The sequence below is a fragment of the Procambarus clarkii genome, chromosome 44 (genome assembly GCF_040958095.1).
Source record: "Procambarus clarkii isolate CNS0578487 chromosome 44, FALCON_Pclarkii_2.0, whole genome shotgun sequence".
NCBI classification, from domain to species: Eukaryota; Metazoa; Arthropoda; class Malacostraca; order Decapoda; family Cambaridae; genus Procambarus; species Procambarus clarkii.
Window position 1 is genome coordinate 22,940,729 of NC_091193.1, and position 19,672 is coordinate 22,960,400.

Sequence of the window (19,672 nt, forward strand, 5' to 3'; positions counted from 1 at the left end):
ATGAGGTCTTCGAACAGTGATTGTTTTACGTACGTGTGTGTGTGTGTGTGTGTGTGTGTGTGTGTGTGTGTGTGTGTGTGTGTGTTTGTGTGTGTGTGTGTGTGTGTGTGTGTGTGTGTGTGTGTGTGTGTGTGTGTGTATGTGTGTGTGTGTGTGTGTGTGTGTGTGTGTGTGTTTGTGTGTGTGTGTGTGTGTGTGTGTGTGTGTGTGTGTGTGTGTGTGTGTGTGTGTGTGTGTGTGTGTGTGTGTGTGTGTGTGTGTGTTTTCTGTAAACTGAAGCAATGTAATAAAATATAATACAATTTAAGGGAAAAAATAGGGGTGGTAGGAGAGGAAACTATTTAAGTTTTCAGTGAGAATCCACAAGGTCTTCTCTGAATACTCTTCATTTTCTTCTTCGAGGCTATGGGTCCTTCCAATTGCACCAGAGGTGGTACCCCTATTATTATTAAAGAAAACAATATTCCTATATTCCATTGTGCACACCTTGTAATTATAATGTCGGCTAGTTAGAGTTTTTCATTTCAATAGCTATGTATATATAATTGAACATTATACATTAATGGTAGGTCTTTTTCGCAAATACATAACTATTTTGGCTATATAGGTATTACAAGGTCATAGGAATCAAGCATGGCTTCGCAGGGGCGCGCATTTTCTGGATTGGAAGAGAAACGTGGAATCTGGCAACTTGAGTGCATGCACGCACCCAATATGTTGTTTATCTATTGGAAGCACGCACATGCCAGTGTGGGGACGTGCATATCCAATGGAGAGGAAGGGGTTTGGTTACGGGCTATTCATGCCCGTGCCACCTTTTTGGTGCCTTAAACTTCATCAATCAGTCAAAGGTTTACACACAGAAATCACAATAGCGTGATGCATCAAACGAACAAATCCACAAGGGCCGTGACGAGGATTCGAGGATTCGAACCAAGGATCACGGCCCTTGTGGATTAGTTCATTTGATGCATCACGTTATTGTGAATTGTGTGTAATGAAGTAAGGGCGAAGAGGGAGAACGGCCTATTGACATAGCTCGAGTGCATGGGGGAGTTGTGTAAAATCCTGGTTTGTGTCTCGGAGAGGCTGCAGGATCCAGTAAGTTCAGTAGAACTTCGGTTTCAACTCTTTTTACCATGTCGTAGCTCAGTCGATTAAGGCAGCGTCTGGGATGCTCTTGGACGCAGGTTCGAATCCTCGTCACGGCCCTTGTGGATTTGTTCAATCTTAGGTTTAACGGGAGGCCCAGTGACACTTGAAGATGTTACACGACCAAAGAACACAGTCACTCCAAACATCCACCACCTACGTGCCACCTCTTGGGTGGCTTAATCTTCATCAATCAATGAAAGTTTGAATAGAAGAAGGAATCGATTAGAAGACAAACGTACACTCTTCCAGAGCTGTTGCGTCGCGCTGAGTGGGTAGCAGCTGAGTTTACCATGTCTTGTGCACTCTCCCATGGTACTTGTGTACTACCATCATTCTCTGGATTACAATAACGAAAATCTCGCCCTCCCCGACGACACAAGGACGGGCTTGTGGTGGGCCTTGACCATAGCCTACGTGTTGTGGAATTAAGTTGCGTCTGGGTGCGTCTTGTTACCTCTTTAGTTCCTTAAATACTTTGTAAGCCTGCATGTATTTACTTCAGACTTCGAGTTCCTTATTTGTCAAAATGTAATTAATTGTTCAAGGCGACTTGGTCTCAGTTATATTATACAAACTCTCTAAAGAAATCCTCATAGTTTGTACACTATATACTTATTTATACTCATGCTTTATATACTAAAAATGTATATACTCAATTTATTTACTTATTAAATAAACTTTCACATTTGTGCTGAGTTTCTCCTCCAAGAATACAGAAAAACCTGCTGTTTGTTATTATTAGTCTTCACACTACGCTGTTTGTTCCTTAATCTTATATGCCGGTTACCTACTGGAAGCGAAACATGGATACACTGCAAACATTTCTTATATTTTATCCTTAGTAATAAGATGGTTTGCTATTTCACGCAGCGTGAGTTTACATTTATCTCTAACCGGCATAATGTTATCACAGTGTAAGATATAATGCTGGAGTGTGTGTGTGTCCCTGTCTTGTCCACACACTTTGAACTTGGCTTCATACTAGAAGCCAAGTCTTCATACTATAGAAGCCGACCTGCCGGAGACACTTGTAGCCAAGTGGTACTCGAGCTGTGATAACGTCTGTTAGTCTGCTGACGTCCTGTTGACTACCTACCTGTTGTTAGCTCTGGGGCTCGGTCTCAAGGAAGCAAGTATTAATCAGGTGTTCCCGGGCTGACCTAGCAGCTCCTGGTCTCCACTCTAGCCTATATTGACTCGTCTGGGAGATTACTTTCCTCCGACTGGGTGACACAACTAATCTCTGATATCGTGGTCAACAGAAACTAATCACAATGACTTATCCGATTCGCTAAGACAGTTGTGTGGCGTCACAGCCATACAACGTGAAAGCATCTACAAGGTTTGGGAAATCTTCAATTATCAGCACATACACAAACATCACATAAGATAGCCTAGAGCAGCCCAATACTAACCTAAATGAGACCTATTCACATTATTGTAGAAGCGATGGGGAATGTCCATATGATTCAAATACATGGAATTGAACACAGGCGCAGTGCGTGTAACATAAGCCACCTCACAATTAACAAGGAGAACAACACGAATCTCAAAACTAATTGAGAAAGAGAAAACATAACGATTAAAAAGATACAAGAAGAAAGGGAAGGGACGAGAGGTATATAAGGATGTGACGCCCTAGAGGCATGCCAGGGCCCCAGACACACTTCAAGATGCTACACGACCAAAGATGATCACATTTACTCTAAACATCTACCACCAACGCTGACTTGGTGTAAGTGTCTACCGACCACCAACGCTGACTTGGTGTAAGTGTCTACCAACCACCAACGCTGACTTGGCGTAAGTGTCTACCAACCACCAACGCTGACTTGGCGTAAGTGTCTACCGACCACCAACGCTGACTTGGTGTAAGTGTCTACCGACCACCAACGCTGACTTGGCGTAAGTGTCTACCAACCACCAACGCTGACTTGGCGTAAGTGTCTACCGACCACCAACGCTGACTTGGCGTAAGTGTCTACCGACCACCAACGCCGACGTGGTGTAAGTGTCTACCAACCACCACCACCTACTCAGGCCCGTGCCACCTCTTGTGGTGGCTTAATCTTTATTAATTAATCTAGAGGTATGTTTGCTCGACACACACTCCTCTGTTGTTGTTGTTTTAGATTTAGCTACTCAGAACGAAGTGTCCATGTAGCACGGGCTATGGTGAGCCCGTAATTGTATTCGGTTATTCGCAATAACTTTGTTACTCTGATATTTGGGTCAAAACTTTAAATGGAGGTGGGGTTTCCTTCTTTTTCCCTGTTTCTTTTTCGTTTCTGTTTAAGTGCACTGGTTTTTATCTTGTTTTGCTAACATTATCCTGGTGGCGGAACACTCGCCTCAGTTACTTGTTAATTTAGTCACGTATCTTCCTTCACCTCACTATATCCTCACGTCCCTCACCTCACTAAATCCTCACTTCCCTCACCTCACTAAATCCTCACTTCCCTCACCTCACTAAATCCTCACTTCCCTCACCTCACTAAATCCTCACTTCCCTCACCTCACTAAATCCTCACTTCCCTCACCTCACTAAATCCTCACTTCCCTCACCTCACTAAATCCTCACGTCCCTCACCTCACTAAATCCTCACGTCCCTCACCTCACTAAATCCTCACTTCCCTCACCTCACTAAATCCTCACGTCCCTCACCTCACTAAATCCTCACTTCCCTCACCTCACTAAATCCTCACGTCCCTCACCTCACTAAATCCTCACGTCCCTCACCTCACTAAATCCTCACTTCCCTCACCTCACTAAATCCTCACCCTCCTTCCCCTTCACCGCCAAAATCACCCTCAATACCTGTCATTGTGAACCCCTCAACCTGTAGGGTTGGTGATAAGAGCTTAACAGTGGTCCATGAAGGTTGCAGAACCTGCATAAAGATATTTGTTATTTAATATTATCATTCCTCGTCACATGCAAATACCTCTCTCCCTCCAACTATGTCCTCTCACGTGGTCACCCTAACCCCACTGGGTTCTGAAGTAGCCATAAACACTGTCTTTGGACACTGCACCAGGTTCTGATTCCTGGAACTTCATATTCATCAAGAATTGTAAAAAAAAAAATCGAAGGCCACTTGACATTTTTATAAGACCGAGCCTAGATACTGACGTTATCCCTGATATATTAAACACAGCAGAGATAGCACCACTCAATACAGGTGGGAATAAAGCAGATGAAAAATATTACGGACCGACAGCACCGCCCAGTTGGGTGGGTGTGGAGCACATGACTGTAAAGCTGCCGCCCAGTTGGGTGGGTGTGGAGCACATGACTGTAAAGCTGCCGCCCAGTTGGGTGGGTGTGGAGCAAGACTAGTAACTGTGTGACTCACTATAGATGTAAAGTGCCTTGTATAGTGACTGTTGTGAGCCTCTTGTTGAATCACTTGTGATACAAAAGATTATTGATGTGTGTATTTGTGTAGGTGATTAAATATGTATGTGTATGTATATATGTATATGTATGTATATGTACATGTATGAGAATGCGAACATGTATATATAACATTAATAATTGTGTAACTAGCGTCAACAAAATATATTTGCTTAGCTAAACGAACTAGAGGGTTCAGTTTCTGAACCGATTATGTACCTCTGTAATCCTTTACACCACCGCCCACGAGATGGGTATGGGGTGCATAATAAAGAAAGAAATTGAATTGAATCGACAGCACTAACATCAACCATAAATATCTTGTGAGTGTTAATAAGTAAGATCACAAAATACATGGAATCACAGCCTCTCCGTAACTCTGAACAACAAGGGTTCAAAACAGGGCGCTGTTGACTATCACAGTTGCTGGACCACTATGACATGGCACTAGATGCCATGGAAGACAAACAAAACGCTGATGTAATACACACAGATTTCGCATAAGTCTTCGACAAATGTGACCATGATGTTATTGCAGCCCGTCTTCCTAACGGGCTGCAATACTTTCTCCTAAGGTTCCCCCCAACGTCAAGAAACCGTCTTACTAGAGTGCCCTTATCCTAACCTACCAGAGGACCCAAAACAGAAAACGGGGCAGTATGTCAATTTTGCGGGTCGCTACCATTTTCCTGTACGACGATTTTTCGCCTTAGGTAGAATATGCGTCAAAATTCGATGCTCGTATTAGGGGGGACGGGATTGTTATTGTCTACAGAATGCGCGCAAAAGGAATTACCAGAAAAATAGGAAGATAGATCTTCAGTTTCCTGACTAAGAGAACCCAGTGTGTAATAGTCAAGTAAAATCCGGACCATCAACCGTGAGGGGCTCAGTCCCCCAGGGTACTGTGCTTGTTCCAGTACTCTTCTACATTTTCATATCAGATACAGACAAGGTCACAAGCTTTAGGACCGTATTATCTTTTGCAAACGACACTAGGATTTTTTATGAGAATAGACAACATAAATGACACAGCAAACCTTCAATCTGGTGTCCCAATGGCCCACAGAAAATAATATGGTATTTAATGAAGATAAGTTACAGCTCCTGCGCTATGGAAAAAAACGAAAATCACGTACAAAACGCAGTCAAATTATAACATAGAACGAAAAAGCAATGTAAAGGCTTTGGGTGTATCATGTTGGAAGACCTTACATTTAACAAACAATAACGTTGTCGTCGCCACTGCAAGAAAATGACAGGTTGGTTAACGAGAACCTTAAAAAAAGTGAGAGATGTTATACCAATAATGATATTTTTGAAGACGCTTGTGCTCTCTAGAGTGGAGCACTGCTGCACAATAACACCCCCTTTCAAACCTGGAGAACTTCCTGACCTGGAGAGCGTGCAGAGATCCTTTACTGTTAAAATCCACTTAATTTTGCCCGAATTTTGCCTGAAACGCTATCCGTGCTGGTGGCTTTACAAGAATGTTAATTCAACTTATTTTCTATATTCTCTGTTAACCCCCAATGTAACTTCTTGTATATAAATAAATAAATAAATAAAACAAAAATTATTGGGATCGATTATGTTTAAATCTGTATTCTCTAGAGCGCAGTTCGGAAAGAATGGAAGGAATTATCAGGATAAAACGCCAAGCCATCATGACTATTCACTGGGAAGAGATCCCAGCGACTATAAGAAATATTGCCGAGACAACCGTAGACGTCTTCAAGAGAACACGAGATAGTTTTCTCCAAGGAGTGCCGGACCAACCGGGCTGTGGTGGGTATGTGGGCCTGCCGGCCGCTCGAAGCAACAGCCTGGTGGATCAAACTCTCACAAGTCAAACCTGGCCTCGGGCCGGGCTTGGGGAGTAGAAGAACTCCCATAATCCCATCAACCAGGTAACCAGGTATCAACCAGGATCAGGATAAGGATTTGGGATGGGACGGGGAGAAGGAATGGTGTCCAACCACTTGGACGGTCTGGAGGATTGAACCCCGACCTGCATGAAGCGAGACCGTCGCTCTACCGTCCAACCCAAGTGGTTGGGCTAGCACAGGCTGGAGAAGTCCAAAATAATTTACACATAAAAATATCAGAGTGGCTGGTTCCAAATCTGCAGACATAAATAACATCACATGAGACCAGAAGGCATGGCAGGATGTGCAGAATATCCCCGTTGAAAAGCAGAGGTGCAACAGGTACTCTGAGGGAGAAGTCTATCGGCATCAGAGGCCCGAGATTGTTCATCACTCTTTTCAGAGATTGCACCTCTGTTCAGCAGAGGTGCATGGCACATCCTGTCATGCCTTCTGGTTTTATGTGATGTTATTTCTGTGTGCAGGTTTGGGTCCAGCCCCTCTGATATCCGCCATGTGTACATTATTATGTACATCTCCCGCTGTGCTCAAGAGGACACAGATTTAGGCATTTTAGTTGGTCCCAATAATTTAGATGGTTTTTTGAGTGGTTTGTAGCAGTAAAGGTCTCTGCACGCTCTCCAGGGCCAGATTCACGAAGCAGTTACGCAAGTACTTACAAACGTGTACATCTTTCATCAATCTTTGACGACTTTGGTTACATTTATTAAACAGTTTACAAACATGAAAACGTCCCAATCAACTGGTGTTATTGTTATAAACAGCCTCTTGGTGCTTCGGAGCTCGTTAACTATTTAATAATTGTAAACAAAGCGGCCTAAAATTGAGAAAAGATGTACAGGTTCGTAAGTGTTTGTGTAACTGCTTCGTGAATGTGGCCCCTGGTCAGCAATTTCTGCAGCTTTGTCTGGAGTAGCTGGTCCTCAACCACATCCGGGGACCAAGCTATTTCTTCTTGCACGAGAGGAGAAAGTTGCCTCAGACAATGACAACACTTCACACTAGCTCACCTGTAAGACGTAAACACTCTTAAGTCTGTATGCCGGGCGGTCCAGTCATCCCGCACGCGGGTGTCTGCCCACCTAAATAACACCACCTCCATAATCCATGGAATACGGAATTTCCACTTGACCGCGTGACACGCTACGAGTCACGACCTGACAGATACATACCGTGTGACCTGGAAAGGTCAAGGGGTTAAGGCCATCGCTTGTGATGGGCTTGCCACTCTCACCCCGCCATATATGACGCTCACAACTGTGGAGAAGTGCATTACGGGCTCGCCATAGCCCGTGCTACATGGACACTTCGTCCTGAGTAGCTAAATCTTTAACAACAACAACAACATGTGGAGAAGTGAAGTTCAGAGGGTGCATGTGGGAGCCAGGTCAACCATACCTCCTCTTCATCCATCCATTATGCCACCCAAGAGGTGGCACGGGCATGAATAGCCCGTAATCCTCTTTATCCTCACCCGTCTTTACTTATACCCTCCACCTCTCTTCCCCCTCTCCCTCTGTTTTCTCTTCCCTCACCCCCTTTTCTTCCCCTCATCCGTCAGCCCCACCTTCCCCCTCATCCGTCAGCCCATCCTTCCCTTCATCCGTCGCCCCATCCTTCCCCTCACCCGTCGCCCCATCCTTCCCCTCACCCGTCGCCCCATCCTTCCCCCCTCATCCGTCGCCCCATCCTTCCCCCCTCATCCGTCGCCCCATCCTTCCCCTCACCCGTCGCCCCAGCCTTCCCCTCATCCGTCGCCCCATCCTTCCCCTCACCCGTCGCCCCATCCTTCCCCTCATCCGTCGCCCCATCCTTCCCCTCACCCGTCGCCCCAGTCTTCCCCTCACCCGTCGCCCCATCCTTCCCCTCATCCGTCGCCCCATCCTTCCCCTCACCCGTCACCCCAGCCTTCCCCTCATCCGTCGCCCCATCCTTCCCCTCACCCGTCGCCCCAGTCTTCCCCTCACCCGTCGCCCCATCCTTCCCCTCACCCGTCGCCCCATCCTTCCCCTCATCCGTCGCCCCATCCTTCCCCTCATCCGTCGCCCCATCCTTCCCCTCATCCGTCGCCCCATCCTTCCCCTCACCCGTCGCCCCAGTCTTCCCCTCACCCGTCGCCCCATCCTTCCCCTCATCCGTCGCCCCATCCTCCTCTCACCCGTCGCCCCAGTCTTCCCCTCACCCATCGCCCCAGTCTTCCCCTCACCCGTCGCCCCAGTCTTCCCCTCACCCGTCGCCCCAGTCTTCCCCTCACCCGTCGCCCCATCCTTCCCCCCTCATCCGTCGCCCCATCCTTCCCCTCACCCGTCGCCCCATCCTTCCCCCCACCCGTCGCCCCATCCTTCCCCTCACCCGTCGCCCCATCCTTCCCCTCACCCGTCGCCCCATCCTTCCCCCCTCATCCGTCGCCCCATCCTTCCCCCCTCATCCGTCGCCCCATCCTTCCCCTCACCCGTCGCCCCAGCCTTCCCCTCATCCGTCGCCCCATCCTTCCCCTCACCCGTCGCCCCAGTCTTCCCCTCACCCGTCGCCCCATCCTTCCCCTCATCCGTCGCCCCATCCTCCTCTCACCCGTCGCCCCAGTCTTCCCCTCACCCATCGCCCCAGTCTTCCCCTCACCCGTCGCCCCAGTCTTCCCCTCACCCGTCGCCCCAGTCTTCCCCTCACCCGTCGCCCCAGTCTTCCCCTCATCCGTCGCCCCATTCTTCCCCTCATCCGTCGCCCCATCCTTCCCCTCATCCGTCGCCCCATTCTTCCCCTCATCCGTCGCCCCATCCTCCCCTCATCCGTCGCCCCATCCTTCCCCTCATCCGTCGCCCCATCCTCCCCTCATCCGTCGCCCCATCCTTCCCCTCATCCGTCGCCCCATCCTCCCCCCACCCGTCGCCCCATCCTCCCCCCACCCGTCGCCCCATCCTTCCCCTCACCCGTCGCCCCATCCTCCCCTCACCCGTCGCCCCATCCTCCCCCCACCCGTCGCCCCATCCTTCCCCTCACCCGTCGCCCCATCCTCCCCCCACCCGTCGCCCCATCCTTCCCCTCACCCGTCGCCCCATCCTCCCCCCACCCGTCGCCCCATCCTCCCCCCACCCGTCGCCCCATCCTTCCCCTCACCCGTCGCCCCATCCTCCCCTCACCCGTCGCCCCATCCTCCCCCCACCCGTCGCCCCATCCTTCCCCTCACCCGTCGCCCCATCCTCCCCCCACCCGTCGCCCCATCCTTCCCCTCACCCGTCGCCCCATCCTCCCCCTCACCCGTCGCCCCATCCTTCCCCTCACCCGTCGCCCCATTCTTCCCCTCATCCGTCGCCCCATCCTTCCCCTCATTGTAATACCATAATTGGTTTTATTCAATAAATGCACTTTAAGAGTTGTCAGTTCAGAGGAAACTGTGGCACGAGGCTGTGGGCTCCTTGACAGTTCCAAAGTCACACCTCAGGAGTGTTCAGGTGTTGTGTAGGGGTCAGGTGGTGTCGGAGGTCCGTGTCTTTCCATCAAACGAGTCGGCTTCAACTTCAAGTGCGTTTATTGAGACACTAAAATACAGCTGCAAGGGATAGAGTAGCCTACGCTAGGAGCCGTCTTGCCTGGCGGAGCAAAATAGCCGCGGGTGTCTCTGGTAGGCGGGGCTTACCTAGCCTTTGGTTCTTCATTTTTTCTTTCTTTTTTTATTTATACAAGAGTTCTTACGTTCTTGTACAAACTACTGATTAGTAGTGTTAGTTAATTATGACGCCTAGTAACTACTGATTAGTAGTGTTAGTTAATTATGACGCCTAGTAACTACTGATTAGTAGTGTTAGTTAATTATGACGCCTGGCACAGGAAATACATCCTGTTGTATTAGGGATTAGTAATTAGGTGTTGGAACTTTCCAACAATTTGTCTGTGTTCAATGACTGATTCTGAATCAGTATTGATTATGTTAAGTGAAAGGAAAATAATTGTCCATATATATTATTGAATCGTGAACATACATAATAATGAATAATTTCTAAGTTATTTTGAATTGTCTTTAAAGGTGATAACAAATGAGTGCAAGATGTTAGGTTGACTTATACAAAGTGAAAGGTAGAGTGAAGAGGAGTGAATATTATTTACTAAACACACACACTTGGTAATTAACTTTCGCATCTTCATGCTTGGTGTTACCTGTAATTAACTTTCGCATCTTCATGCTTGGTGTTACCTCTTAACATTAACTATAATAACTGCCAATAAAGAGAAGACTTCCATTCATTGTTTTGTAAATATATGAACGATGGTGGCAGTTTTCCCTTTCACTCCACCTCCCCCAACCACTTGGCCTGGACGGTAGAACGACGGTCTCGCTTCATGCAGGTCGGCGTTCAATCCCCGACCGTCCAAATGGTTGGGCAGGATTCCTTCCCCCCGTCCCATCCCAAATCCTTATCCTGACCCCTTCCCAGTGCTATATAGCCGTAATGGCTTGGCGCTTTCCCCCGAAAATTCCCTTCCCTTCCTCCCCCTCCCTTCCGCCCCGTATTCTGGTCCAGACTCTAAGGTCCAGGGGCCAGATTCACGAAAGCACTTACGAACCTGTCCATCTTTTCTCAATCTTTGGCGGCTTTGTTTACAATTATTAAACAGTTAATGAGCTCCGAAGCACCAGGAGGCTGTTTATAACAATAACAACAGTTGATTGGGAAGTTTTCATGCTTGTAAACTGTTTAATAAATGTAACCAAAGCCGTCAAAGATTGAGGAAAGATGTACACGTTCGTAAGTGCTTGCGTAAGTGCTTTCGTGAATCTGGCCCCAGGTCTTCATCAAGCTGCTGCCAAGTAATGCTGTTAATTTGGTAGTTACCCATTCTGGTATTCTACCATTTATTCCATGTGTCTGTAATTTCCTTACTAGTCTCTTATGTGGTACCTTGTTGAAAAATTTAGCAAAGTCCATATATACTACATCTATCGGAAGTCCTGTCTGTGTAGCTGGTCACCGTTTCCAAAAATGTGAGCAGGTTTGTAAGGCAGGATCTATTTTTAACAAACCCATCTTGCGTTGACTGTACAAGATTGTTCGCTGTGAGATGATCAATGATTCCCTCCCTTAGGCTTCTCTCTCCGTGTGCTTGTAGATGTGTGAAGCTGATCAGACAGTAGTTTTCTGCTGAGTTCTTTCTGCCAAATAGGGTTAACATTTGTTGACCAGACCACACAGTAGAAGGTGAAGGGGCGACGACGTTTCGGTCCGTCCTGAGAATGGTCCAGGACGGACCGAAACGTCGTCGTCCCTTCACCTTCTAGTGTGTGGTCTGGTCAACATACTTTAGCCACGTTATTGTGACTCATAGCCTGAACAGGGGTAACATTTGCATACTTTCAATCTAGGGGAAGTATCCCTAGGTCCAGAGATTTTCTGAAAAGAAATTTTAGTGGTAGGCATAGTTCATCTTCCAGTTACATTATAACTTTGGTTCAATTCCATCCACACCTGGGGCTTTTGAGTCTTAAGTTTGTCAATGCTCTTCCTGATTGTGTCGCACGTTATGGGTATATCCCTTAATCCATTCTCCACCTCATTCATACATTTGTGTGGATGATGGAATGTCATCCAATCATTCTTGTGTGAACACCGCTCCGTCTAATTACCCTAGGCTACCCAAAGCACTGAAATAATATAATTTGATAACAAAATTAGACGAAACTAAGTGGCAGGTGACGCCATAGAAAGTAGACGATCTAAGCGACAATGTTGATTTGGGTAATTAGATGGGACCCAATTTCGCTATAAAATTATATTATTTCAGAGTAAAAATATCTTTTTTAATCTTCTACATTCAGCAATAATATTGTAGTAAGTAAATTAGAGTTGTAGTGAGCAGGGTTGTTGATTTGTGGAACAAATTGCCGTGTAAAGTGGTGAAGGTGGGGTTCCTTGATTGTTTCAAGCGTGGGTTGGACACTTATATGAAATTGATTTGATTGATAAGGATTAAGCCACCCAAGAGGTGACACGTACATGAACACGTCGGTTATTCACGATAACTATGTTACTGTGGTCATCGTCTGCATAACAGGCTTCCTCTCCCCGATAATATTATCTCATAGTATCGTACCATTGTAAGCAGCATGTTCTCTTGATTTGCCACAACGTACAAAATATAAAGTGCTAACTTAACCAGAAACACTCACACAAGCAACCTAACCTAACTTACCGATGCGTAGAAAAACGCTGTTGCTTTTCCCAGTACCTTGTATTTCGTACATTGGGGACCGTAACGTACAAAATGTGACGTGTTAGTCGAGAGGACGGCGTGTACAACACAACTGCTTGTACATGCAGCAGTAACACACATTAACTACACCTGAGCTCCACTCGCCTGGCCACAGCTCTCGTGTGTCAACACAACTCATTTTGTGGCAGTCCAGAGTCAATATCGCCTGTACAGGATGAGATGGTACTCTATATCTGTTGCACCTCCGCCCACTCATCCTCCCCACACCCTCGTGCCGCTCTGTACACTGCACTCTTAATGGTGGTGTTGCCACATGTCTCATGGTGTACACGTGTACAGTGCACTCATAATGGTGGTGTTGCCACATGTCTCATGGTGTACACGTGTACAGTGCACTCATAATGGTGGTGTTGCCACATGTCTCATGGTGTACACGTGTACAGTGCACTCATAATGGTGGTGTTGCCACATGTCTCATGGTGTACACGTGTACAGTGCACTCATAATGGTGGTGTTGCCACATGTCTCATGGTGTACACGTGTACAGTGCACTCATAATGGTGGTGTTGCCTCATGTCTCATGGTGTACACGTGTACAGTGCACTCATAATGGTGGTGTTGCCACATGTCTCATAGTGTACACGTGTACAGTGCACTCATAATGGTGGTGTTGCCACATGTCTCATGGTGTACACGTGTACAGTGCACTCATAATGGTGGTGTTGCCTCATGTCTCATGGTGTACACGTGTACAGTGCACTCATAATGGTGGTGTTGCCACATGTCTCATGGTGTACACGTGTACAGTGCACTCATAATGGTGGTGTTGCCACATGTCTCATGGTGTACACGTGTACAGTGCACTCATAATGGTGGTGTTGCCACATGTCTCATGGTGTACACGTGTACAGTGCACTCATAATGGTGGTGTTGCCACATGTCTCATGGTGTACACGTGTACAGTGCACTCATAATGGTGGTGTTGCCTCATGTCTCATGGTGTACACGTGTACAGTGGTCACGGTCTTCCCGGCAAGAACCGGTTGTGACATCCTAAACTGCATCTTAATTGAGGACCGTGACCCTCTAAATTGGCTACCCAGGCTCCTTCCCACGACGGTCTCTTCTCCCTTCCTGTCCTCTTACAAAGAACGTCGCATTTCGATCGTATGCGTTACATAACGTCAAAAATGGTTATCCTAGAATAGGGAAGCAGCTGGCAAAAGTGATGTACTGTCCCGTTTTCTGTTTTAGGTCCTCTGGTAGGTTAGGAGACGACACTTTAATTTGGCCGTTTTCTTGACGTTGGGAAACGTTAGGAGGACGGCCTGCTTCTCCCCCGTCAACTGGTTCAGCGAGTGTTTACCTGCCCGTCTCCATACTGGGCTAGTTGATGGTTTGGACACTACGCTGGTTAAAGGAAGCAAGGACAGGATATAATATTCTCTCATGGTGCACATTAACGAGGGTTCGGTTATAAATGGGAGCCCGGCCATTGATTTTGTTCCGTCATTATGAGCCGTGTGTGTGTGGGGTAGGAGCCTCCTCCAGCCCGCGGGAGAGTTACCCAGTGTGTGTGTGGTAGGAGCCTCCTCCAGCCCGTGGGAGAGTTACCCAGTGTGTGTGTGGGGTAGGAGCCTCCTCCAGCCCGTGGGAGAGTTACCCAGTGTGTGTGGGGTAGGAGCCTCCTCCAGCCCGCGGGAGAGTTACCCAGTGTGTGTGTGTGGGGTAGGAGCCTCCTCCAGCCCGTGGGAGAGTTACCCAGTGTGTGTGTGGGGTAGGAGCCTCCTCCAGCCCGTGGGAGAGTTACCCAGTGTGTGTGTGGGGTAGGAGCCTCCTCCAGCCCGTGGGAGAGTTACCCAGTGTGTGTGTGGGGTAGGAGCCTCCTCCAGCCCGTGGGAGAGTTACCCAGTGTGTGGGAGGGCAAATAACAGTCTGACTGACACACTAGTGTTTTTTTTCTACATTTCAAAATTACAGCGCCCAAAGTGAGTGGTGGTGGGAGCCAGCCGGGTGGTAGAGGATGTGAGTGGTACACGACCTGGGGAACAGGAAAGTGGTGGTGGTGTAACTGAGGCAAGTGGCACCTTCCCCCCTCGGCATGATGGTGGGAGCAGCAGGAGGAGGACGGGTTTATTGTGTACAACAGTCTAAAGCTGACCGCTCTTAAAACTTGACGAGCGGAAGGATGTTGTTGCTGACCAGACCACATACTAGAAGGTGAAAGAAACACTACTCTGAATAAAAGTTCCCAGTAGCACGGACTATGGCGAGCCCGTAGTGGGCTTACCCGGCACACGAGCGGGGCTGTAACTGGAGGGAAAGGAAAGACGGGAAACACATGATGGATACGAAGAGAGAAAGGATAAAGTGATAAAGAGCAGAGGAAAGATAAGAAGGAAGACAATGAGATGAGGGTGTGACTGTAGTGGGTGGCGCGCACGCACGCACGCACACACCATCCACTACAACTGTCCTTTAATCTTTAGTTTATTTTCTCCCACAACAACAAGGAGATTACAAGAATTAAATCGATGGCGATTCTTAGAAAGAAAGGTGGGTAAGAATCATGTAGTGTTGTTACAGTCACCATGTAGTGTTACAGTCACCATGTAGTGTTGTTACAGTCACCATGTAGTGTTGTTACAGTCACCATGTAGTGTTACAGTCACCATGTAGTGTTACAGTCACCATGTAGTGTTACAGTCACCATGTAGTGTTACAGTCACCATGTAGTGTTACAGTCACCATGTAGTGTTACAGTCACCAAGTAGTGTTACAGTCACCAAGTAGTGTTACAGTCACCATGTAGTGTTACAGTCACCATGTAGTGTTACAGTCACCATGTAGTGTTACAGTCACCAAGTAGTGTTACAGTCACCATGTAGTGTTACAGTCACCATGTAGTGTTACAGTCACCATGTAGTGTTACAGTCACCATGTAGTGTTACAGTCACCATGTAGTGTTACAGTCACCAAGTAGTGTTACAGTCACCATGTAGTGTTACAGTCACCATGTAGTGTTGTTACAGTCACCATGTAGTGTTACAGTCACCATGTAGTGTTACAGTCACCATGTAGTGTTACAGTCACCATGTAGTGTTACAGTCACCATGTAGTGTTACAGTCACCAAGTAGTGTTACAGTCACCATGTAGTGTTACAGTCACCATGTAGTGTTACAGTCACCATGTAGTGTTACAGTCACCAAGTAGTGTTACAGTCACCATGTAGTGTTACAGTCACCATGTAGTGTTACAGTCACCATGTAGTGTTACAGTCACCATGTAGTGTTACAGTCACCATGTAGTGTTACAGTCACCATGTAGTGTTACAGTCACCATGTAGTGTTACAGTCACCATGTAGTGTTACAGTCACCAAGTAGTGTTACAGTCACCATGTAGTGTTACAGTCACCATGTAGTGTTACAGTCACCATGTAGTGTTACAGTCACCATGTAGTGTTACAGTCAACATTTAGTTACACGCAGAAATCACAACAGCGTGATGCATCATATGAACAAATCCACAAGGGCCGTGACGAGGATTCGAACCTACGTCCGAGAGGATCCCAGACGCTGTCTTTATCAGCTGAGCTACGACATGGTCAAAAAGAGTTGAAACCGAAGTTCTACTTAACTTACTGGATCCTGCAGCCTCTCCGAGACACAAACCAGGGTTTTACACAACTCCCCCGTGCACTCGAGCTACGTCAATAGGCCGTTCTCCCTCTTCGCCCTTACTTCATTACACACATTCAGTTGTGTAAAACCCTGGTTTTAACTTACCTTGTAAAAACCCTGTAAAAACTTTTAACTCCAGATATTTAGAGAAATAATGAGATTGGAAGTTACGATATTAATTGACACAACCCACAGTTGAAGAGGCCGAGCCCAGAAGCTAGCGCTCAGAGGTTCTGAAGAATAAACAGTCTCTGGGAAGATGTCACATCAAGCCCATCATCACAAGGGCACCAAGACCAACCTCCGCATTACCTCCCAGCTAGTTTAAAAACAGACTTTTAAAACCTCGGCACTCAGGACCGTGAACACAACCCACATGAGCCCAGAAGTTGAGACTGTGGCACCCGGATGGAACCCTTCCAAACACCAGTTGGTAAACAACAGGTAAAGAGACGCACACCAACTGCTAACATGTACAGAACCACTATACACAACAATAAACACAATCACTTGGGCTAGACGGTAAAGCGACGGTCTCGCTTTATGCAGGTCGGCGTTCAATCCCCGACCGTCCAAGTGGTTGGGCACCATTCCTTTCCCCGCGTCCCATCCCAAATCCTTATCCTGACCCTTTCCAAGTGCTATATAGTCGTAATGGCTTGGCGCTTCTGATAGTTCCCTTCCCTATAGACAACAATGGTAAACTAGAGGTGAAGTTGTTTGCTACAAACTGGTCCCAGCGCTGAGAAGCCACTGGGACAAGAAAGGACAGAGAGAACTTTGACTCATGAACAATGGAGAAAGATAAATATAGCACAGATACACGTTTAAGATTCTTATGGGAACTGGTAAGCAAACACTTCTCCAGCGTGAGAGGAGTTGAAGAGTGGAGAGTGGTAAGAGAAGCGAGGGACGGGAGTCATTGCATCACACCACCGGCTACAAGGCTTGAGAGTACACACACGCGCCTGTAGTTGAAGCCCTACGTGACATAACGAGGGGCCAGAAAAATAATAAAGCTCCATTATAATATAACTCGAGAGCTTCACGCCACAGACACCAACACTTCCAGCACCTCACTCAAGATGCAGAGGTGTGTGTTGCCTGCTGGAGCTTACACCACCACCATAATGGCAGCTCAGGAAGTAGAGGAGCTAAGGCTCACACTATTACACACACACAATTTATGTATATATGGTTCTACCACTAGTGTCAAAGCTTACGAGTGGCCTAAGCTTGGCATGACAACGTAGCACTGCCGGTCGTGTCGGCTACATGGCTCAGATCAGAGAAAACTGGTAAATACATCAGAAACAAATGTTGTTAATAAGCCTATATATAGAGCAGAGCAAAAAGGTATCCAGCCAAAGAGAATAATAATGAGCCAAAAGATTGGCAGCTGCAGTTTAATGCTGACAAATGTAAAGTTTTGAGGCTACGTAATGAGTTAAATTAAATAAATTTAGATTTAGGAAAGACCTGGGTAAATACTAGTTCAGTAACAGGGTTCTTGATTTGTAGAACCAATTACAGTGTAACATGATTGAAGTAGGATCCCTTGATTATTTCAAGCGTAGGTTAGACATATATATAAATGAGTGTGAGTGGATATAAATAGGAACTGTCTCGTATGGGCCAAAAGGCCTTCTGCAGTTACCTTCATTCATATGTTCTTAAGACGACTCGATTGTCTACAAACAAACACATCACTGTCAGTAACGTGTCACACCAAGGTTGATGAAAACTAATACTGAGAAAGTGGAGGTGGCTGAGTGTACCCGCTCTCACTCCCACACTGTTTTGTCTGCCTCAGTAACCTCAGTCGCAAGACACGACCACAGGCACGACCAGAGACACGACCAGAGGCACGACCAGAGGCACGACCAGACGCACGACCAGAGACACGACCAGAGGCACCACCAGAGGCACGGAGAGAGACACGACCAGAGGCACGGAGAGTGACACGACTAGAGGCACGGAGAGTGACACGACCAGAGGCACCACCAGAGGCACGGAGAGAGACACCACTAGAGGCACGACCAGAGGCACCACCAGAGGCACGACCAGAGACACCACTAGAGGCACGACCAGAGGCACGACCAGACACCACTAGAGGCACGACCAGAGGCACGGCCAGAGACACCACCAGAGACACCACCAGAGGCACGACCAGAGGCACGACCAGAGACACCACTAGAGGCACGACCAGAGGCACGGCCAGAGACACCACCAGAGACCCGACCAGAGGCACGGAGAGAGACACGACCAGAGGCACGACCAGAGACACGACCAGAGGCACAACCAGAGGCACCACCAGAGGCACGACCAGAGGCACAACCAGAGGCACGACCAGAGGCACCACCAGAGACACGGAGAGACACACGACCAGAGGCACGGAGAGAGACACGACCAGAGGCACGACCAGAGGCACGGAGAGAGACACGACCAGAGGCACGGAGAGAGACCCGACCAGAGGCACGGAGAGAGACCCGACCAGAGGCACGGAGAGAGACCCGACCAGAGGCACGGAGAGAGACACGACCAGAGGCACGGAGAGAGACACGACCAGAGGCACGGAGAGAGACACGACCAGAGGCACGGAGAGAGACCCGACCAGAGGCACGGAGAGAGGCACGACCAGAGGCACGGAGAGACGCACGACCAGAGGCACGGAGAGACACACGACCAGAGGCACGGAGAGAGACACGACCAGAGGCACGGAGAGAGACACGACCAGAGGCACGGAGAGAGACACGACCAGAGGCACGGAGAGAGACACGGCCAGAGACACGACCAGAGGCACGGAGAGAGACACGACCAGACACACGACCAGAGGCACGGAGAGAGACACGACCAGAGGCACGGAGAGAGACACGACCAGAGGCACGGAGAGAGACCCGACCAGAGGCACAGAGAGAGACCCGACCAGAGGCACGGAGAAAGGGACGGAGAGAGACACGACCAGAGGCACGGAGAGAGACACGACCAGAGGCACGGAGAGAGACACGACCAGAGGCACGGAGAGAGACACGACCAGAGGCACGGAGAGACACGACCAGAGGCACGGAGAGAGACACGACCAGAGGCACGGAGAGAGACACGACCAGAGGCACGGAGAGAGACCCGACCAGAGGCACGGAGAGAGACACGACCAGAGGCACGGAGAGAGACCCGACCAGAGGCAAGGAGAGAGACACGACCAGAGGCACGGAGAGAGACACGACCAGAGGCACGGAGAGAGACACGACCAGAGGCACGGAGAGAGACCCGACCAGAGGCACGGAGAGAGACACGACCAGAGGCACGGAGAGAGACACGACCAGGGGCATGGAGAGAGACCCGACC

General features: G+C 48.3%; 1 protein-coding gene across 2 annotated transcripts in view; it reads right to left on the reverse strand.

The window, feature by feature from the left end:
• The window catches only part of LOC123745393 (uncharacterized), an 87,243-nt gene that overhangs the window by 34,529 nt on the left and 33,042 nt on the right, over window positions 1-19,672 (reverse strand). The window contains exon 1 of one of the 2 annotated variants that reach the window (XM_045725904.2): window positions 12,625-12,780. The exons of the other annotated variant lie outside the window; for it this stretch is intronic. Within the exon in view, the coding sequence (XP_045581860.1) occupies window positions 12,625-12,765 (141 nt within the window). The 5' untranslated portion in view covers window positions 12,766-12,780. Of the gene's footprint in view, window positions 1-12,624; window positions 12,781-19,672 lie in introns of those variants that run through there. 2 annotated transcript variants of the gene reach the window in all.